This window comes from Phocoena phocoena, chromosome 7, assembly GCF_963924675.1.
Source record: "Phocoena phocoena chromosome 7, mPhoPho1.1, whole genome shotgun sequence".
NCBI classification, from domain to species: domain Eukaryota; kingdom Metazoa; phylum Chordata; class Mammalia; order Artiodactyla; family Phocoenidae; genus Phocoena; species Phocoena phocoena.
In genome coordinates, this window is record NC_089225.1 from 114,732,453 (window position 1) to 114,754,186 (window position 21,734).

Genomic DNA, 21,734 nt, shown 5'->3' on the forward strand with positions numbered 1-21,734 from the left:
ACCCCTGTAGCAGGAGGAGGGCTTTCCGGAGAGTAGGCCTCGTCCTCTGCAAGTACCACTGAGGTCCGTCACCCTCGGCAAAGGCATCCCGGAGAGCGGACACGGAGGGACACGGGGTGGGGTGGCCGGAACTTGGGCTGGCAGCCTGGGAGGCCCCACAGGGTGCGGGGGGAGAAGCGGCCCCCTGAGCCTGGGGGCAGGCCCCCTGCTGCCTCACGTTCCCCCCCTGCCCCCCCCCCCCCCGAGCGTCGAGGAGGCCAAGCGCCTAAACTCCTGGCTGGGCTGTGAAGGTGCGGCTCCTCCAGCCCGGGCGGGCGGCCGGGGCCCCGCGAGTCCAAGGAGGTGCCCCCAGTAAAGGTACAGAAACAGGAAAATCAGAACGGAGACACAGCAGGGCTCCCAGCCCGGTCCGTGGATGCCAGCTCCCCACCGGGCAGGAAGGCGGACGCAGCACTGGCCGTGCTGCGGGGCCAGCTCTCCTGGCTCTCCAGCGGAGCCTGAGGCAGGGAAGAGAGGGCAGGCGGGCGGGCAGAGGGCCCCCGAGGCTGAGGGGCTACACGTGGCTGGCCCGGCCCCGGCTGCAGCTGGGCCTCGGGCTCCGCCCAGAGGCAGGCCTGGGCGCATGGGGCCCGGCGGTGCCTGAGGACGAAGAAGGCTCGCGCGGGGCGTCATGCTTTACCCGCCTCTCTGTCTCTGTCTGCCCCTCCTCCAGCCCGGCCGCGCCTGTGCAGCTCGGGGCCCTGCAGGAACGGCGGCACGTGCAAGGAAGCGGGCGGCGAGTACCGCTGCGACTGCCCCTACCGCTTCACCGGAAGGCACTGCGAGATCGGTGCGGCCCCAGCCAGTGGGGGTCAGCCTGTAGAGAGTGGGGAGGAGCCAGGCCCCGACCCAGGACCCCCGACCCTGCCACCGTGCGTCTGCTTGTCAGGAGCATCCCCGCCAAGGCCCCAGCTCTGGGATGTCGAGGGATCAGGGAAGGGGCAGGGGTGGTGGGCGCATGACCCCCGACCCCGCCCGATGGGTGCCTCCTGCTTCCAGGGAAGCCAGACTCATGCGCCTCTGGCCCCTGTCACAACGGCGGCACCTGTTTCCACTACATCGGCAAATACAAGTGTGACTGTCCCCCAGGCTTCTCGGGACGGCACTGCGAGAGAGGTAAGGGGGGCGGGGGCCAGCGGGCCAGGGTGCAGAAAGAAGACAGGTCCGGTGGGCAGGGAGGGCCCGACCACGGAGGCGTGGGAGGCGGAGCTGGGGCGAGAGACGGGACGCTCTCCTGCAGCCCCGAGGCTTTTGGGGAGGACTCGGTGGTGGGCCCCCCGCCCCGGGCCGAGTGGGAGAGCACAGGGGCTGCAGTTCTGACCCTGGCCTGCGCCTCCTCCCTTTGGTATCCTCTGTGCACCCTTGCAGCCCCCTCTCCCTGCTTCCGGAGCCCGTGCATGAATGGGGGTACCTGCGAGGCCCTGGGGACAGACTTCTCCTGCCGCTGTCAAGCAGGTTACACCGGACGCCGGTGCCAGGCAGGCGAGAGGGCCGGGGGTCCTCCGCTCCTTGAAGGGCAGAGCAGGGCCCAGCAGGGGGCCGAGGGGAGGGATGGGAAAGAAGGAAAGGAGACCTCTGAGAAGCCCATTCTGGAAGGCACAGCGCTTTCACCCCGGGATGGGCTGTGTGGGGAGCGAGGGCCCCGGGCCGTGCAGCCCCGCGGAGCCAAGGGCAGAGCAGCAGGAGGGGCCGGCAGGCACCCCACGGGGCAGGACAGGGCTGCTGTGTCCTTGCAGAGGTGGACTGCGGCCCGCCCGAGGAGGTGACACACGCCACCCTGCGCTTCAACGGCACCCGGCTGGGCTCGGTGGCCCTCTACTCGTGTGACCGAGGCTACAGCCCGAGCACCTCCAACCACATCCGCGTCTGCCAGCCGCAGGGCGTCTGGAGTGAGCCTCCCCAGTGCCACGGTGACCTGGGGGCCCTCTGGGGTGGGTGGGTGGGTGCACAGGGCCAAGCCCTCCTCCCCCCCGGGCCGAGTGGAAGAGCACAGGGGCTGCAGTTCTGACCCTGGCCTGCGCCTCCTCCCTTTGGTATCCTCTGTGCAAAGTGAGGCCAAAACCCTGTGGTGATGGTGGTGATGACCAGTGCCAGCTCCACTCTGTACCCTTGTCTAAGGGCTTCCCTGTCCTCAGAGCATCCCAGAGCATGGGGTCCAGCACCCACACGCCCACTCTGCAGAGGAAGCCGCCGAGGCCGAGAGGTAGCCCAAAGGCAGAGCCCTGAAGAGGCAGATCAGGGTTCAGGACTCATCTCCCGCTCCCAGCCCCACCCAGACCTGTGGAATCAGACCCTGCGTTTGAACAAGGTGCCCACGAGCCCCCATAGCGCTTTGAGGGCTGTTGCTCTAGACAGCGTTGCCTCCAGGGCCCTACAGTGCGCTAGGGTGCACGGCCTGCAGGAGAGGCCCCCCGACCCACGCCCCTGGAGACAGGGGCGCCGCGGACACCACCGCAGGCATGTGGCATTAATTCAAAGCATCCCAGACTCTGTTCATCAGAAAATCTGTGCGATGGTAACACATTTTTCATGAAAGAAAGGTTTTTAAACAAAGTAGCTTAGGGACAGTGACAGCACCCAGAGATGGGAGGGGCACATAACACATTTCTATCTCCCAAATGCCCTGCAAGGCCCAGTCGGACCTGGGCGGCCCTATCAGGCGAAGAGTTCCAGAAAACAGGTGGAGACCACCTGGCCTCAAGCATCTTCCTTCACTCCTATCCTTCCAAGCCCCCCAGGGCTGGTGGTTACTGTCTAGGAGGCCACCCCTGGCCCAGTGCCACTTCTCCTCAACATGCCATCAGATGAGGAGTGGGTACCACCAGGGAACGTGCACTCATAAGCCAAGATATCAAGACACCCAACAAGTACGGCCACCTCCGAAACAACAGTAAAGTCCAGACAACATATACTATTGGGGGTAGAAGTATAGAAGATAAATAAGAATATAAAATAAGCATGACAAACATACAAAAGGAAACATGGCACTGGCCATAAAAAAAATGGATCAATATATAATCTTTTAAAAGAAAGCAGAAATAAGAAGATTGAAAAACTATAATAGTTGAAGTAACACACAACTTACAAATGGATACAGACGAAGACTTAAGTTAATGAGTGGACAGATCGGCGTGCAGGGCTGTACGAGAGAGAAGCAGGGCAGCACTCATAAATCAAAAGAAAACGCAGGCGCTGAGGAGGGTAGGAGTGCTGACGTTGAGGTGACAGGAATCCAAGAATGAGGAGGAAACGTTGGAGCAGCTGTGGAGTAATTCCCAGAATTACTGGTGAATGACCAGAGGCTCAAAGGGCCTGCAGGACATCAAACAGGAGAAAAGGGAGACATTAGACACATTATAATAAAAGTTAAGAAAATCAGAGAAAAACAGAAAAAAAGAATCTTTAAAACATCCAGAGAGAAAAAAGGAAGAAGAATCCGATTGGCACCGGGCTTCTCAACAGCGGACATCAGCAGTGAGATGATAAAACGGTATTTTTAACATACTGAGGCGATCCATTCAGTTAGGATGTAGACAGTTAGAAAATACCATCAGTCTCACCGTAACATCAAGGAAACACCGGAGAACCCATAAGATCATACCTTTTAACCTATCGGAGAGCTGAGGATGCGAAGAAGTTTTCTCACAAGGGAACACCAGGCCCAAACAATGCTATGGGTAAATTCCACCAAACTGCCGAGAAACAGATTGTTGCAGCGTGATACAGGCTCTTCCAGGGAGAAGAAAAGAGTATGAGCCAACCCACTCTGTGAGCCGGGGTAACCTTAAACCAACACTAGATACGGACAGCTGGGGAAAGTAAAATTAGGGGTCCATTAAACAGATGCAGAAATTCGACAGTCTGTAAAGACTATATACACCATTATCAAGTTGGGTTATTGCGAAAATAGTCCGATATTAGAAAAATCTACAGTAAACCAACTGAAGGAGAAAAATCATGTAAGAATCTCAAAGAATGCATAATAATCATTTGATAGAATTCATACCTATTCATGAAACAAATTCTTACCAAACAAGGCATAAAAAAGTACTTCCTCATCCAGATAAAAATAACATGATACACACACCCTTCTAGTACCATGTGGTGTAAAATAATACAGAATCTTATTGGAAGGAAAACTCAGAAGAGAGAAATAGCAGAGCCCCCATAGCCCCCACGTGTTCGTTACCCCACAGAGAGGTGTGCTTAGGCCAGGCACAGGTAGGCTGGACACACCACCTGAAGCACAACAGTAACACTCCATATATTTACAGAAGAAGGGGCACAGACTACATCAAGAGAGCTGTGGAACGGTGTGTTCCTGACCCTTGTTATACAGGGGAGGACCTGGAATTCAAAAGATGTTCTTCTGTTGAACTGACGCAGACGTGCTGAGCTGCCAACAGGAGGAAGGAAGTTAGCTTCCGAGGCAGTTTTACTATACCTCTCCTCAAACCCAGAATACACAGTATCCTAAGTAGACAAACGTTCCCCTTAAAATTCAGAACAAGACAAGGATGCCCATTATCACCAAGTCTAATCAGTATTACACTGGGAGTACTAGGCCATGCAATAAAGTAAGAAAAAGAAATTAAAGTCATGAAAATGCTAAAGGAGGAAGTAAAAATGTCAGTATTTGCAGCTGATATTGTTGTCTTTACAGGAAAACTTCTAAAAGTGATAGGAAAGGTAACATGTTTAGTAGATATAGGTATTATAACAAAATTCATCGCATTTTTATTTATCAATAACAAACAATTATAAAATATAATTATAAAAAGACATGTGCAGAGAAAACCAATGAAACCAAAAGCTGATTCCTTGTAAAGGTCAATAAAAATAATTAAACCTCTAGCTAGACTCATCAAGGAAAACAAAGAAAAGAAAAATTAGCAATATCAGAATGAAAGAGGAGACATCAGTAAAGATCGTACCAGCATTTAAAGGACAGGGAGATATTGTGAGCAACTTTAAGCCAATATATCTCACAACTTAGAGAAAATGATGAATACTACCTTGAAAGACACAAATAACCACAACTGACACAAGAATAAATAGAAAATGTGAATAGCCCCATAGCTATGAAATAAATTTAAGTTGTAATTTAAAACTCTCCTGCAAAGAAAATGGCAAGACCAGACTGCCTCACCGAGTTCTAGCAAACATTTAAGAAAGGAATAATACTATATACGGAGCTCTTTCAGAAAATGTAGGAGGAAGGAACACTTCTCAACTCATTTTATGAGACCAGTATTGCCTTTATACCAAAACCAGAGACATGACACAAATGAAATTACAGACTAATATTCCTCATGAGCAAAGCACAAAAATCCTAATAAAATATTACTAAAATCAAACTCAGTACTGCATCCAAAGGATAATACAACCTGACCAAGAGGGATCCATCTCAAGAGCACAGGTTGGCTTAACATTTGAAAATCAATAAATGTAATTCACCATATTAGGAGATAAAGGACGAAACCATATGATCATCTCAATAGATGCAGAAAAATCATTTGACGAAATTCAACTATTATTTTAAAAACTCTAAATAAACTGAGTAGAAAAAAAGTTCTTCAACCTGATAAAGGGCATCCATGAAAAAGTCAACAGCGAACAAAATACTTAATGGTGAAAGACTTCCTGCTATAGTCAGTAATAAGGCAAAGGTGTCCCTTTCACCAGGTCCCTCCAACGTTGTCTTGGAGGTCCTAGACAGTGCCATAGACAAGAAAAGGGGGAAAAGCATGTCTATTGGGCAGGAAGGAGTAAAGATGACACAATCGTGCACATAGAAAATTCTAAGAGATCCTACAAAAGAAGCTATAGAACTAATAAGTGAATTCAGCTAGATCACAGGATACAGGGTCAATACACAGAACCAATTATATTTTCACATTCTAGCTGTGAAGACTTGGAAAATGAAGTGAAACAATATTATGTACAATAGCATCAAAAATGATAATTTTTATATGTGTGAAATGAATTATAGACATAAATGTAAAAGATAAAACTATAAACTTCTGAAAGAAAGCATATGAGAAAATCTTCATGACAACTGGAATAAAATGGTTATGTACTCGGGAAAATATTACACTGTTTCCCCACTTCTCACCATACACAACAATTAATTCCAGATGGATTAAGGACTTAAATGGGTTTTTTTTTAAGTGTATGATTTTGTATAGAAAATGTAGGTAAATATCTTTTTGGCCTTGGGGTAGGGAAAGATTCCTTAAGCCACAGAAAGCACTAACTATAAAAGGAAAAAGTGGACAACTAGACTAGCTAAAATTTAGGAATTTAAATTCATTGGCCTTAAGAAAATCAAATATAAGCTACAAACTGGGAGAAGATTATATATATTATATATATATATTTATATATTATATATATAACATATATATATAAAATCAACCCAATAGGAAAATAGGTAAAACACATAAGTAGGCATTTCGTGGAAGAGGAGGTACATAAAGCCAATGAAAAGAAACATTCTCTTCAATAGTGATCAACAAAATGCAAATCAAAAGTACACTGAGAGGCGCTTCCCTGGTGGCGCAGTGGTTGAGAGTCCGCCTGCCGATGCAGGGGACACGGGTTCGTGCCCCTGGTCCAGGAAGATCCCACATGCCGCGGAGCGGCTAGGCCCGTAAGCCATGGCCGCTGAGCCTGCGCGTCCGGAGCCTGTGCTCCGCGACGGGAGAGGCCACAACAGTGAGAGGCCCGCGTACCGCAAAAAATAGTACACTGAGATACTTTCAGTTGGCAAAACCTCAGGAGTCTAAAAAGCCCAAAGATTGGTGAGGATGTAGAGCAACAGGACTTCTTATGAACTGCTGGAGGAAGTGCAGATTGGTAGAAGCACTCTGAAGACAACTTAGTAATTTGCCTGTCAAGTTGACCATCATATAAACTGTGTCCTAGCGGTTCTACTTCTAGGTATAAGTCTAGGGAAAACTCACATCTACACCAGGAGATGTGAAAGACACAGCTTTTTTTTTTTTTTTTTTTTTTTGCAATAGCAAGAAGTCTAAATCCAACCCAAATTCCTACTAAACAAGAAAGGATAAAGTATGGTATAACCACACTGAGGAATATTATACAGCAGTAAAAATGGCAACCCGCAACAACGTGGAGACATTAATGTTGAGTGAGAAAAGAGTGCATATACCACAGTGTCCTATTAATAAAGTTCATAAATAGCAAAATCAAAACCATATATTGTCTAAGGTATTCATAAAAAAATTTTTTTTAAATGTATTTATTTCATTTATTTATTTTTGGCTGCATTGGGTCTTTGCTGCTGCATGTGGGCATTCTCCAGTTTCAGCGAGCGGGAGCTACTCTTCATTGCAGTGGTTTCTCCTGTTGCAGAGCATGGGCCCTAGGCGCGCGGGCCTCAGCAGTCATGGCTCGCGGGCTCCAGAGCACAGGCTCAGTAGCTGTGGCACACGGGCTCAGCTGCTCCGCGGCATGTGGGATCCTCCCGGACCAGGGCTCGAACCCGTGTCCCCTGCACTGGCAGGCAGATTCTCAGCCACTGTGCCACCAGGGAAGCCCCATAAAAAATTTTAAACTAATTTAAGGAGGCACCAAAGAGATAAGCACAGAAATTCGGGTCACAAGGAGTTGGGAATTGCACGTGACCAGATGAGCCGGCCAGCGTTCTAGCTCCAGGTTGGGTGCCGGCCCCCAGGTGTCATTATGTCCTTACCATTTATTTACTTATTTACACGTTAAACATTAAAAGTAAACTCTTCTAAATTGAACACTTTTAATTCAGGAGCACAACTCGAGATGTTTAAAAAGCCTGCGGTATTTTAAAATGAAGGACTCACCCCCAAATGTGTTGGTTCCATACGTGATTGTTATCTAATGAATTGGCAAGATTGGGCCTGTCCCCCGAGGGCCATCGAGGGCAGCCCCAGGCACTTCCCAGACGCCGGCCCGGCCCGAGTGCCCAGGTCCACAGTGTCCCTTGCTCCGAGGCAGCCCTGCCCAGATTCTGGCCTCTCCAAGCACCTGGGGGAGGCCGTAGACCTCTGTCCAGACCCTCACACCAGAGCTGACCTGTGGCCATCTTAATCTGGCTTCGAGTCACCCCCTCTAACAACAGCAACACTGCTTTATTCTTGGGGTCTCTCCTGGCACCTGGCACCCGGGCTCTCCTCTCCCAGAAATTGACGAGTGCCGATCCCAGCCGTGCCTGCATGGGGGCTCCTGCCAGGACCGCGTCGCTGGGTACCTGTGTGTCTGCAGCCCAGGGCATGAAGGAGCCCGCTGCGAGCTGGGTAAGACAGGTCCCGGCCCTCGCTGCGGGCCAGCAGCTCCGGAACCCCGGCCGTGGGCCTGGGGCACTGGCGTCCCCTGGCCGTGGTCACCTTGCTCCAGCTGCCCCTCTCCCTGGGCTGGTCTCTGGTTGGGCACTGCCTGCTCTCTCAGGTCCCTGCCAGCTCTGATGTCCAGAAGGACAGCAGTTTATAAATATCTCTGCTTCTGCCTCCCCAGGGGGACTGAGAGCTCAGCTGAGAAAAGCTAGCCTCCCGCAGCCTCTGGCCTGGGGGCAGGGGGGCAGGTCACACCCCAGTGCTCTGCGCCAGAGGAGGGAGGGGAGGCCTGCCGGGTGCACCGCTGAGCAAGCCCTGCTCCCCGCATGCCTATGGGGTCCTCTGAGCCCCGAGACAGAGACACCGCCCCGGCATGGCGGCAGGCTGGGGGCAGGCTCTGTGGGCAGAGTGGAGGGCGGCGGCGAGGCTGAAGTCTCGGTGCACAGGAGACCCCGGGGGCGTGGGGTCATGCCGTCACATGTCCCGTCTCTGCAGAGACAGACGAGTGCCTGACGCAACCCTGCAGAAACGGAGGCTCCTGCAGGGACCTCCCGGGGGCCTTTGTCTGCCAGTGCCCCCCAGGCTTCGTTGGAGTCCACTGCGAGACAGGTAGGGGCTGCGCTTGGGGGATCCCCATGCGCCAGGTCCTCAACCACACTCGCTAGGCCCCTGACACCCCGGGAAAACCTCTTGTCAACAAACGTAGACCCTGGGCCGCTCAGAGAGCAGGGGGATGGGGGCAGTCCCCGTGGCCCTGCTGGACAGGACCCCTGGGGGAGGGACCCCAGGGGGGAGGAGGAGGGGAGGGCCGGGTGCCCGCCAAGGGGAGGGGCCCGTCGCCAGCCCCTTCCGCCCGACGGGCTTGCCCCGCAACCCTGCGCCCTCGCCCGGCCTCCCTCCTGCCTCCCCTTCCCTTCTTCCCGCTGTCCTCTCCTCCCTCCCCCAGACACCCCCCTGCCGCCCTGGCCGACTCTCTGGGTGTTCTCCAGAGGTGGACGCCTGCGACTCCAGGCCCTGCCAGCACGGAGGCCGGTGTGAGAACGGTGGCGGGGCCTACCTGTGTGTCTGCCCAGAGGGCTTCTTCGGCTACCACTGCGAGACAGGTGGGGCCCAGCCGCCCTTCCCTCCTCCGGGGTCCTTTCCTCTGCCCGCCCCTGCCTCCTGTACTTACCCTCCCCGGCGATCTCACGTTGCCCGCAGCTCCACGTCCAGCCACAGGCCCTGCTGTCGCTGCACCGGCCAAGCTCAGGGCCGCCCAGGGGGCCAGGAACTCACGGTTGCTCACATCGGGATACGCTCCCTGATCAGCCTGAGCAGGGGCTCCTTGGGGACCAGGTCCCGGCTGGAATGTCCCTCCTGGACGAGGGCTTCCCTGACCACAGACCTGCAGGGGCCCCCACCCTATCACCCGTCTCCCCAGCACCATTTTTCTCCTTTGGAGCACTTTCCCGTCTCTGGGACTGTCTGGGCAGTACTTCTCTCAACTTGCTGATGTGTGTCCCCTCCCAAAACAGGCCTATCCCCGGGGGGGGGCGTGGCCCGACCTGGGCTGTTCGAGTGTCCCCAACCCCTAAGCTGGGCGTGGCCGGCACCACTCAGACCTAGTATAGTGTGGATGGGCTTCTGGGCTCCAGCGCCACAGTGCGACCGCCTGTGGCCAGAGAGCCCCACTGCACAGGCCTGGGGTGGCGGAGGGCACTGCAGGCTCTGGCCTGTGAGCTTGGGGCCACACCCGCACCCCAACCCCAGTGCAGAGGGAGGCCAGGGAGGGGCCAGTGCTCTCAGCTGCCTGCTGCCCCCCGGGAGTGGTCGCGCCAAGTCACCACCTGCCAGAGCACCTTGGCTCGGGCCGGGGCAGCATGGCCTGGTTCAGAGTCAGAGGCCTTCCCTGCCTGGCCTCTCCACGGGGCCCCGGCAAGCCCTGCCCTCCCCCTACGAGAGTGCCCACACCCCCCGTATCCACCTACCCAAAGTGCGGCCGTGACACCACCCACCTCCACCCCGCAACTACATCAGTGCGGGAACGGCCCTGGGTCAGGACCAAGGCCCAGCTGGAGGGGGCCTGGCGACGTGCACGCACTCACGGCTGCCCCCCCCCCCGCAGTGAGCGACCCCTGCTTCTCCAGCCCCTGTGGGGGCCGCGGCTACTGCCTGGCCAGCAACGGGTCCCACAGCTGCACCTGTAAAGCGGGCTACACGGGCAAGGACTGTGCCAAAGGTGAGGCGGCCAGGGTGCCGACGTCGGGGGCCGGCTCCCCTCCTCCCCAGGGCTGCAGACACCCCGTGGGACGGGCCAAAGGGCCAAACGGCCCCAGGGCCGAGTGTCCAGGCGGCTGCTCTCCCAGGCTCTGCCCGGGAAGCCGGGAGGAGCAAACGGGCCAACGGGCGGCATCAGCGCAGTCACGCATGCGCGCACACGGGAGACCCTCCAGGAGCCCAAGGCGGGCTCCCACCAGCAGTGGCCCACCTGCGCCCCGGGGTAGCCAGGCCCGAGACCCAATGGGCCAGACACCTGCCTGGGGGCCGGGGCTTCCACGGCTGACAGCTGACCACCCCCCTTCCCTTGTTCTTGACTGAAACCCTGAAGAGCTCTTCCCACCAACGGCCCTCAAGGTGGAGCGAGTGGAGGAGAGCGGGGTCTCCATCTCCTGGCACCCACCCGAAGGCCCAGCCGCCCGGCAGATGCTCGATGGCTACGCGGTCACCTACGCCTCTTCCGATGGCTCCTACCGCCGCACGGACTTCGTGGACCGGGGCCGCTCCTCGCACCAGCTCCGGGCCCTGGCGGCCGGCAGGGCTTACAACATCTCCGTCTTCTCGGTCAAGCGCAATGCCAACAACAAGAACGACATCAGCAGGCCCGTGGTGCTTCTCACCCGCACGCGTGAGTGTCTGCGGACCTGCCCGCCCCCCCAAGGGCCCCACGGGCCGCACGCCCCGGAGCCGGCTGGGGGCCAGCCAGCCGATCCCCGACACTGGCACCAGCGCTGCCAGGCAGGGCAGAGAGGGAACCTTCTCACAGAGGAGAGGAACAGCTGCGGGACAGAGTCGGCGATGGGGGTTAGGGAGCGAGACTGGGGAAGTGCAGCGGGGGCCCCCTGAGAAGGTCCTGGGCTGATGTGCCAGCCCACACTGGGGCGGGGCCAAGGGGAGGCGGGCAGGTATCCCGGGGGTGAGGATGGAGCCTCCTTGCTGCAGGTCAAGAGAAGGGGCAGCATGGGACCGCAGGGAGGGCCCTCTGGGGGAGCTGCCCTGAATGGAAGTTGTGTGTAAGGGCGTCCGGAGAGGCTTGGGTCCCCAGCTGGCTTGTCTGCTCCTGGGATCAACAGGGGAGGGGGGAGAATCCCAGAACACACCCATGATGGTGGGATGGTGGGCGCTGGCCCAGGGGGTCAAGAGACTGGGGAAGGGGCGGTTGGAGGCTGGAGGGTGGAGCGAGAACTGGGAAGTGATGGGACCACTGGGCGTGTCGAGAGCCCCGTTGGGGGGCTGACGGGCTCCGAGTGAGGCCCGGGGCAGGTGGACACAGGCAGGCGGCTGGGTGCAGACCCTCGGAGGACGGGCGGGGGCGCACCTTCTCAGGTGCCCCGGGAGGAGGGAGGCAGGCATCCTGGCATCAGCTGCCGGCCCGAGCAGACGCTGACACCGAGGACATTGAGGGCCAGTGCAGGGCGAGACGAGGACTCAGGACAGCACGTCCTGGGGGAGGCCAGGGAGCGGTGCCGAGGACACACTGGGCCAGCAGGGCGGGCCCGGGCACGTGGCAGAGGAGCGAGCCCTCAGGGGCCTGGGGGAGGAGTAGGCCACCCGCAGCCTGGCTTCAGGAAGAAGTGCTTTTGCGCTGCTCAAGGTGAGGTCTGCCGGGGAAGGGCCTCTGGAAGGAAGACAGCGTGGGAGGTGTACCGCTGCGCGCGGAATGGGGTGCTGCACCCCGGGAGCTTCGGGCGCCCCTCTCAGCTCCCTTGGCTGGAAGGACCCTTCCTTGCTTCTCCCCCGTCAGGCCCCTGGACCACCCAGACAGTGCAGGTAGTCGCTGTCAGTGCCACCAAGACAGCCAGCCAGAGGGTCAGGAAGGGCCCACCTCGCCCCTGGCAGTCTGAAGGGGCCAAGACCGCCCAGAGCAGTGTCCACAGCAGCCCCTTGGAAGCCCCCCCAAGGCAAGGGCCTGGGGCGTGTCCACCCACCCCGACTCCGCACTGGGCGGGGGGACATGTTCAGCTAGCCCAGGCTGGATGGCTCACCGTGAGGCCACCTCTCCGTGACCCCCTCCCAGTGCCCTTCCCGAGCCTCCTCTCTTGTCCCAGCCCCGCCCTACCCAGGGGTGAGGAGGTGCCACACGGCTGTGCCCCCATTGTCCCCAGGACCCCGCCCCGTCGAGGGCCTTGAGGTCACCAACGTGACTGCCAGCGCCATCTCGGTGCGATGGGCTCTGCACAGGATCCGCCACGCCACCGTCAGCAGCGTCCGCGTGTCCATCCGCCACCCCAAGGCCCAGGAGGACGAGTCCACCGACGTGGACAAGGGTGTGGACAAGTTCACATTCAGGTGAGAGCGCCGTGGCCTAGCCCCACCCCGGCTCCCAGCCTCCACCCTGTGCTCCCCACCTGCCCAGCCCCTGGGGCAGCAGGGGCGCTTGGTCGGTCCTGGGTCTCACTCCTGCCTCGCCTCCTCATGGGGCCACCAGACAGGTGTTTCAAAGTGCCCCCAAAAGCAGAGACACTCTAAAAACCTGAGGACAGACCTCCTGCACGGAGGCCAGTGAGACACTGGCCACCCAGAGGCCAGCCCAGAGTTCTTCCAGCCTGAGTCGCGCAGATGCCTCTGAGAGGGAGAAACCGTGGCACCCCTGGGTCGCCTGACATTTTTATCTTGTTCAGTAATATGTTCGAACCTTAAACTAGGCATATGAACTTCTTAGGCTTAATTATTACAAATTACATACAAACAAAACTACAAAACTAAAATTCAGATGAGCATCAGTCATTCAGAATGGCCGGTGACTGAAATAAACCCTTCAGCAACCCTGCAGGGAAGCCTCAGACCCCACGGCCTAGGCGCCCCGGCTCAGGGACCCCTGGGGGCTGCTCGTCAACCAGAGAGGTTTCCAGCCCCTGGCCAGGAGGGCAGGCAGTGCTGGAGGGCAAGGGTGAGGAAGGAAGAGTGCCGGCAGCCTCCCGGGCAGGGGTCCCCAGGCTGGGGAGTAAAGTCGGCTCCACTCCAGGACGTGGCCACCAAATTCCTGCGCAGCAGCCTGGGCGGGCTCAGCGGGAACAGCCCCGCAGCGTCCAGCCCAGAGCAGCCACAGGCCACGGCCAGGGGGAGGGGCTCTGGAAGGTGAGGCCAGGCCAGGCGGGGCGCTCTGTCCGCCACATCCTCTGAACCACCCACATTTTGGTACGTTTCTGGTTTGCAGACATCTCACAACCACTTTTTCTGTGCATGTCTGTCCTTTCTGTCTAAGCAGACGGCTGTCAGTGCTGGAGACGACACTCCACTTTCTTTGTCTTTTAAGTATTGCTGTGACTCTCCTTGATTTACATCCTGCCCACTTCCCAAGAGTGGCAGGACAGAAACACAAATGGAGCCCAAGGTGGGCATTTTGTGGCTACGTCAGGGTCCCCAAGACCACGTTCACTAGGGGGCCCCCAGGACTCAGCAGAGGCCGTGCTCACAGCTGGATTCAGGACAGAGAAAGGATACAAAGAATATCAGTAAAAGGAAGGGGCGCAGGGACAAGTCGGGGACCAGGCGTGAGCTTCCAGAGCCCCCTCCCCTCACATGACACGCTTAGCTCCGCACCACCAGCCGTGACGAGACTGTGAGGTGCTGTCTCCCCGGGGAGCCCGTCGGAGACGCAGCGCCTGGGGCTTTTCCTGGGAGTGGTCGCGGGCACCTGTGCCTGGTGAAGGTTCCAGACTCCCAGGAGGAAGCGGCACTCCGCAGGAGCCTCACTGGGCACAAACGTCTAGGGGCAGCGAGGCCGTCTGCTCCACGAGGGGGCTGGGGACCCTCCCTGCGCGCCCAGCCGAGGGCCAGCCTCGCGGGCGGGCGGGGGCCTGTTAACCCTTTTCCTCCAATTGCCCTATTCCGGCCTCTCCTGTCTTAACACCAGCCACCCCGGCAGGCCTGTGACCTTCCCAGCCACTCCAATACTAGACAGACAGACCAGGGAGTAGCTTCCTACCCCCGGAGCACTCAGGTCTCAGGCCACAGATCTGGCCTTCATGGAGGCTGCCTGGCCACCAGCACTGGGACGACCCTGGCCCCCGTCACACCGCGCGGACGAGCCTCAGTCTGGCGGCACAGCCGTCCCGTTCCTCTCTCCCTGGCCTCCCCTCCCCACAGGGCCCTGCTTCCAGGAAGGAGATACACCATCTGGGTGACTGCCCTCAGCGGGCCTGGGGGGCAGGAGCACCCCACCGAGAGCCTGGCCTCGGCGCCGCTGCACGTGTGGACCCGTAAGTAGGATGGCAAGGGCTCGGCTTGCACGGGGGCTCCCCCCGAGCCCTCAGTCCTCTCCACAGTGGCCGCAGCACCAGAAACCTGGCCCTGGCCACGTGTACCAGGCGTGCCCAGAGGCGCCCGGGATGGCGGCTGCAGGGGGCTGGGTGGCCCTCCTGCGGGGGACGACCTTCCTAGGCAGCCCTCCGCATGGCTGCTCGCACGCTGCCGGGCTCCTGCGGGACCAGGGTCACCAAGCAAGGACAGGAGGGACAGGCAGCAAGTTGCCCCAGAGTGAGCGCCACGCTGTCACGGGGAGGACACCCGGCCCTCACTGCCCCTCCCTCCCCAACACGCGGGCTGTCCGGGCACAGGGGGCACAGTGGACAGGGGTGGGGAAAGGGGCAGGGGCTTGGTGAGCAGGGCCGGGCTTGGTGAGCAGGGCCTCGCCCGGTGGTGCAGGTGGACAGCACAGGCTCAAGTCCTTGCTCTGACCCTCAGTGCTGGGGCCCTGGCCCACCCTCTGCCTGTCTAGCCCCCTCCCCTATCTACATCCCAGGAGAAGGCGTGCATGGCCAGGCTCGAGGGATGGAAAGTGCCACTGGGAGGGCACCCTGATGGACTGACCAGGCAGGGGGCCTCACCGGGGGCCAGCGGGTGGCATTCTGGGGGTGCCTCTTGGGGCAGGAGGGGGAGCTGCTGCAGGCCCTGAGCAGCTGCAAACGCCCCTCCACGCCACCCTTTAGGACCACGACGTGGTCTGTAACCACCCAAGCTGGCTTCAAATGAAGCTTCAGCAATCCGTGTCAGATCTTTAAACCGTGTCCTGGGCAGAAGACCCCGTCAACCCCCGTTCACTTCCCTCCCCTGCTCCGTGCTCGCCTAGGGCCTCTGCCGCCAGCCAACCTGACCGCCGCCCGAGTCACGGCCACCTCCGCCCACGTAGTCTGGGATGCCCCCACTCCGGGCACCTCACTGGAGGCCTACGTCATCAACGTGACCACCAGCCAGAGCAGCAAGAGCCGCTACGTCCCCAACGGGAGGCTGGTGTCCTACACAGTGCGGGACCTGCGGCCTGGACGGCGGTACCAGCTGTCAGTGACGGCCGTGCAGAGCGCCGGGGGCGACCAGCTACACAGCGAGCCCGCTCACCTGTACATCATCACCTGTAAGTGCGGCACCTTGTCCGGGAGACAGCTCTCCCGCCGTACCTCAGGACCTTCCTCCGGCCCAGGCCACACCGTCCCAGGGACAGACAGGCAGCCGAGAACAGGGCTGTGTTGACACAGAATTGCATGCGTGAAAATCGGGGGAGGAGTTCCTGGGCGGCTGCTGCTGGGTCAGTGAGCTGACAGGTCAGAAGACTAGGCATCTCACCGCTCACCTTGTGCCGTCCGCCCGAGTGGACCCCAGATGGCTGAGCGGTAAACACAGGGCATCGCCCTGAAAACAAGCGCCGAGAGTGGGCAGTGGCAGCGTGGAGGCGGCCCTGGGTGGCAGCCTGGCAGCCAGGCCTGAGCCGTGAGGCGCTGCCGGACCGCAGCATGGGAAGGAGGGGCAGGACAGCCTCAGCAAGGGGTGGGCTGGGAGAGGCAATTGAAGGAAGGGCAGAGTGGGCGACGGAGGGTGGGGGCAGCTGAGGAACGCGGAGGCTCAAGGCCACGGTGAGGACACGGGTCTGCTCCCAGGAGCACAGGAGGCCCGCTGGGTCCCGCGGGGGTCCTACCCGACCCCACTTACACGTCACAGCTCACAGGAGGACGGCCGGTCTGGATGGTGCTGCGGGGAGGTGGGCGGCGGCCCGGGCTCCCTCCTCTCCCAACCCACCGACCTGCCCTCAGGGCATGGGGCGCACTTGCCCTGTGACATTCAGACCCAGCTCAGCCCCAGGCGCGCCCACCAGGCAGACAGGGCAGGTCGGGGCCCCTCTGTGAGCCGGTGGGGGGCGGGGGGTCTCGCAGGTGAGGCGGGTACCCAGCCCTGGGGGTGGAGACTGCTGAAGGCCACGGTTAGGTGACAAGGACCCACGGAGGAGCCATGCCCTCTCTCTCGGGGTGTGCAGGGTGTGGGCCTCAGATGAGGTGAGTCTGGACGGGGTCCGAGGCCCGGCCCCGCCTGCAGGCGGAGAGCCTGGGCCAGGGTGGGGGGCGGGGACCGGCACCTGGAGCACTCCCAGGCCGCATCCGCAGCTCCCCATCGGGCGGGGAGCGGGGCTTGGGGTGGGATGGGGGTACGCGCCCCTTCGGCTCTCACCTCAGAGCAGCGGGGCAGGACGGGGGCACAGGGAGCCCCAGACCAGCCCGCGCGGCCACCCCGTCCTCCACCCCGCCCGCAGCCGCGAGGGACGGCGCCGACAGACGCTGGCACCGGGAAGGACTCCCCCCGCGGGCGCTCAGAACCCGACCGGCCCCCGCGCGCCTGCCGGAGCTGCGTCTGCTCAACGACCCCGGCGCCCCCGCAACGCCGACCCAGGCCCCCAGGTACCCGCCTCAGCCGCCGCCCCTGAGAGCCCGGGCCCAGAACCCGCCTGCTGACCCGCGCTGACTCTCCCACAGGTTCTCGGAGCTCGTGGACGGCAGAGGACGAGTGAGCGCCAGCTTCCGCAGCTCGCCTGGCAGACGGGTCACCGTGAGATCACGTGAGTGCCAGGCCTCCCAGTGGGATGAGGGTCGAGGTCCCTGAAACCTGGGCTTCAAGACCACCTCCAGTGCCCCGCACCGTCCCCAGCGGGGGACCCCGATGGGGTCAGAGGCCCTGGGCTCCAGGGAGAAAAGCCGCTCAAGAAGGCGGCCCAGGGACAGTCCTGGGCGCGAGGCAGCAGGCTTCATGGTCAGCGCGCTGTGGCATCCTGATCTCTCCTAGAACCCACGGCTCTGGTGCAGCTGGAGAACGCGGAGGAGGTCCCCGAGCAGGTCAGCCTGGCCCTCCAGCTCCCCGGACGCAGTGGTGACAAGGGCGTGGAAAGTAAGTCAGCAGGAGTGGATTTCAGGGCTGACCACCCTCAGGGGCCTGAAGGACCCCAGTGAGGAGAGCTGAGGCACAGGCCCTGCCGGAGGGGCAGCCGAGCGCCCCGCCCTGGAAAGGGGGGACCAAACCACATCACACAGGCAGACCAGAACGGGCCTGGGGGCTGCAGCCACCCAGACATTCAGGGTCCTCCCTGGAGAGACTGGCCCACCGCTGCCCCCTGCAGACAGCCCCTCCTCTCCCTCTGCGAGCGGCAGAGCCCTCCCTGCCTCTCCCAGAGATGTACAGGGAGCAGGATGGCAGCAATGAGTTGGGGGGCAGCCGCTGGGCGGCTCCAGCTGGAGGACCGCCTGGGAGGCTGCCGCTACCCAGGCTCGGCAAGCAGGGCCTGAACTGTCCGCCGGTGAGGGCCACAGCTGGGCAGCTCCAAGAGGCCACCTTCCTTCCTCAAACTCAGACCCTTGCTCTATCTTTCCTCCCGTTCTAACCCTCGGGGCCCTGTCCCTCTGGGGACAGTTCTAGGAGCCAGTGGCCCTTTCTCCTGAGCTACACCACAGGCTCAGACTGGGCTCACCCATCAGCCAGTCCCCAGAGAAGGCAGAGTACTCGGTAAAGGGAGAGTCAAGCGCCCAGGATGCGGCCTCACCTGCAGGCCCCCAGCGCACCCAAGGACACCTGGACACATCCAGGCACCTGCACCACAGGGTGTGTTTGCCAGTGGTGGCTCCACGGCCCCACAGCCCAGCACCCCTCACTGTACGAGGCCTTGGTGAGCGCGGGGTGGGGGGCAGTTTGCGGGTCGGACGCGGTCAGAGAACGAAGCCACCGGCTAAGGTGCGGTCAGAGTGAAGACACTCGTGTCGCCGGTGTTTTGTAAGTGAAAAAACAAACATTTTATCTGATGGTGTGCGTTATGTCAGCCCTTTTAAATATCAGATGTTTCATTTCACAAAACTCAGAAATTAGAGGGATGTGAGTGACCTCTCCTGGGTCCCTTCTTAAGGAGAGGTTCGAGGTGGCACCAGGCTGGCCCCGGATGCCACTGCCATCTGCAGTGTTTGCCACCGTGAGAGACGAAGACTTGAGAGAGCGTGAGATGATTTTAGGTGACAACAGGACAAAACATCGCTAATGGCCCCCAGGTGCACAAAACTAGTCGCAGTCTTTGGCTCCTGTCACATTCTCACGATCGGGCCAGGCTGGCCCCCTTTTACTTAGTGAGTCTGGCTGGTTAGCTTTTGCTAAACTAACAGCCTTCTGACCTGGAACCCACCCATGAACCAGAACACAGCAGTAACCCGTGTCTTGCTGTTGTCCTCCCAGTGAACCACGAGCTTGAGTTCATGCTGCCATCCCTCTGCTCCATCAGAGGCTGGATGGTAGGAGTGAGTTCACCGCCCACGTGGGTGTCCGAACAGCCACGGGCTTTCCTCCCCGGGCAGCGTCTGGCTGTGTGCCGCCCCCAGACCCGCGTTTGTGCCCAGCATCCTGTGCTCGTTCACCTTCACTGTCCGGCATCTAGTCCATCGGCGAACTCGCTCCGAGGGCACGTGGGCCGTGTCTGCCGTTGTCGGCAGTGCTGCTCTGTGCTCCTGTACACGTCTCCCGGCACGTGTGCAGGCTCGGGATGTGTGAATGCCCAAGAGACTGCGAGTTGTCTTCTCAGTGGGGTATCGGTCTGGACTCCTCCAGCAGCAGTCACGAGGTGCAGTGAGTTGCCCCACGGTCTCTCCAGAATCTGATCTTGTCAGGTTTTGCCATCCTGCCAGCAGGACGGGTGTGAAGAGCACTGTGCTGATCTGATCTGTGTCCCTCGGGAACTGGCGTGGTCAGCACCTCGTCGTGGCCCCCTCCTCCATGCCGCTGCCTGGCTTCCTCAGGCCGAGCCTGGCCACTTTAGAGGCTGCCTCTTTGGTAAGGCTCGCAGTCCCACAGGGCCAGTCCTCTCGCTGCCCGTCAGTGTCTTGGCTGTTCTTGACTTTGTATTTCTGTAAACGTTTACAATCAGCTTGCCAAGGTCCACAAAGTACTTGTTGGAACTCTACATGGCCAAACTTCTGAGGCCCTATATGCCTGAAAATACACTTATTAGCCCTCACATTTGAAGGACAATTTAGCTAGGTATAAAATTCGAGGTTCAAAGTTCCTCTCCCATTCAGTTCTTCAAACATTTGTCCACTGCCATCAACTGTGCTGTCACTGGGTGTCAATCTTGTTCTTGTTTCCTTCTGGAATAATCTGCTCCTTCTCTCTGGCAGTTCTTAGACTTTTCTTTCTAGGGAAAGAAAAGTCTAAGGAAAGGACGATCCCCAGAAAGCCCCAGGCGCCCCCAAGCACACAGTTAATGCTCCTGATTTGGCATTTGCTCACCAAGCAACTCTCCAGGTCAGGGCCGCTCCTTCAAGCACCCAGGAGATGCTCCTGGAGGATTCCCAAGATTCCTGCCATCCTGGGAACTTGGAGTGAATGCAGAAGCTGGTCAAATTCTTCCTGTTTCCCCCAATTTCTCACCCCAGGAGGGCTTTTGGACTCTGCTGGCTTTATCCCCTTGACACCCATACAAGTGGGGGCAGAACTTAAACCTCCCTACTCTGTCATTTATCCTTCATATAGGAGGAGCCCATTGCCCCCGCCCCAGGGTGCAGCCCCGTCCTTGTCCCCCACCTTCGTTCAAAACAGCCTTCTCTTTGTTTTTATTTACTCGTGAGTGTGTTTGTGTGTGTGTGTGTGTGTCTGTCTGTCTGTCACGATAAACTCAGGATTCAGTGGAGACTTTGTAAAACGAGGCTACAGAGAGTGGTGCCCCGGTAAAACCCCCACTGCTGCATATAACTCTAGGCTTCGGGTCCCAGCTGCCCGAGCATGGCACAAATGTCAGTCACAGTCTCTGCAGGCTGGTGTCCCAAGTACAGAGAGTAAGGATCGCTGACGTGGGCTCACAGGTTCTAAACACCCCTGCACACTTCCATGTTCTGTAAGGTTACCATAAAATGTCTCTGGACAATTGTTATGTACAGTGTCTAAAATCCATACGGAATTGGAAGGGACCCAGAATAGCAAAAAACATCCTAAAAAAGTAGGAAGACTCACATACCCGTTTGTCAAAACTTAGTACAAAGCAATGGTAATCAAGTCAGTGCCAGATACTGGCACGAGGATAGACTTATAAATCAGTGGAATAGAATTAAGAGTCCAGAAATAAACCTATACATCTGTGGTCAACTGATTTCAACAGGGGTGCCAAGACCATTCAGTGGAGGAAAGAAGAGTCTTTTCAGCAAATGGTGCTGGCACAGCTGGATATCCACATAGAAAAGAATGAAGTTGGACCCCCTACCTCACACCATACACAAAATTAATTAAAAATGGATCAAAGACCTAAATGTAAGAGCTAAAACTATAAAATTCTTAGAAGAAAACACGGGTAAATCTGTATTACCTTGGATTTGACAAAGGATTTTTTAAAAATATTTATTTATTATTTTTGGCTGCATCAGGTCGTAGTTGTGGCATGCAGGATCTTTCGTTGTGGCACACAGGCTTCTCTCTAGTTGTGGCACGCAGGCTCGAGAGACCATGGGCTCAGTAGTTGTGGTGCATGGGCTTAACTGCCCCACAGCATGTGAGATCTTAGTGCCCCAACCAGGGATCGAACCACGTCCCCTGGAAGGCAGATTCTTAACCACTGGACCACCAAGGAAGTCCCAAAGGATTTTTAGATATGGCACCAAAAGCAAGAGCAACAAAAGAAAAAAAAAGGTTAAAGTTGGACTTCATCAAAATTTAAAACTTTCTGTGCTTCAAAAGACATCATCAAGGAAGTGAAAAGACAACCCATAAAATGGGAGAAAATATTTGCAAATTATATATTTGAAAAGGAATCTGAATCTAAAATATATAAAGAACTCTTAAAGCTGAATAAGAGGAAGACAAATAACCCAAGTAAGAAATAAGCAG

General features: G+C 58.0%; 1 protein-coding gene across 1 annotated transcript in view; it reads left to right on the top strand.

Moving 5' to 3' along the window:
• Window positions 1-21,734, top strand: part of SNED1 (sushi, nidogen and EGF like domains 1) — an 86,759-nt gene that overhangs the window by 51,803 nt on the left and 13,222 nt on the right. Inside the window, exons 13-27 of the mRNA XM_065880501.1 lie at window positions 713-829; window positions 1,039-1,155; window positions 1,408-1,521; window positions 1,776-1,949; window positions 8,220-8,333; window positions 8,865-8,978; window positions 9,359-9,472; window positions 10,474-10,587; window positions 10,957-11,253; window positions 12,731-12,914; window positions 14,715-14,827; window positions 15,697-15,978; window positions 17,146-17,290; window positions 17,366-17,448; window positions 17,673-17,774. Coding sequence (XP_065736573.1) covers window positions 713-829; window positions 1,039-1,155; window positions 1,408-1,521; window positions 1,776-1,949; window positions 8,220-8,333; window positions 8,865-8,978; window positions 9,359-9,472; window positions 10,474-10,587; window positions 10,957-11,253; window positions 12,731-12,914; window positions 14,715-14,827; window positions 15,697-15,978; window positions 17,146-17,290; window positions 17,366-17,448; window positions 17,673-17,774 — 2,184 coding nt within the window. The remainder of the gene's footprint in view (window positions 1-712; window positions 830-1,038; window positions 1,156-1,407; window positions 1,522-1,775; window positions 1,950-8,219; window positions 8,334-8,864; window positions 8,979-9,358; window positions 9,473-10,473; window positions 10,588-10,956; window positions 11,254-12,730; window positions 12,915-14,714; window positions 14,828-15,696; window positions 15,979-17,145; window positions 17,291-17,365; window positions 17,449-17,672; window positions 17,775-21,734) is intronic.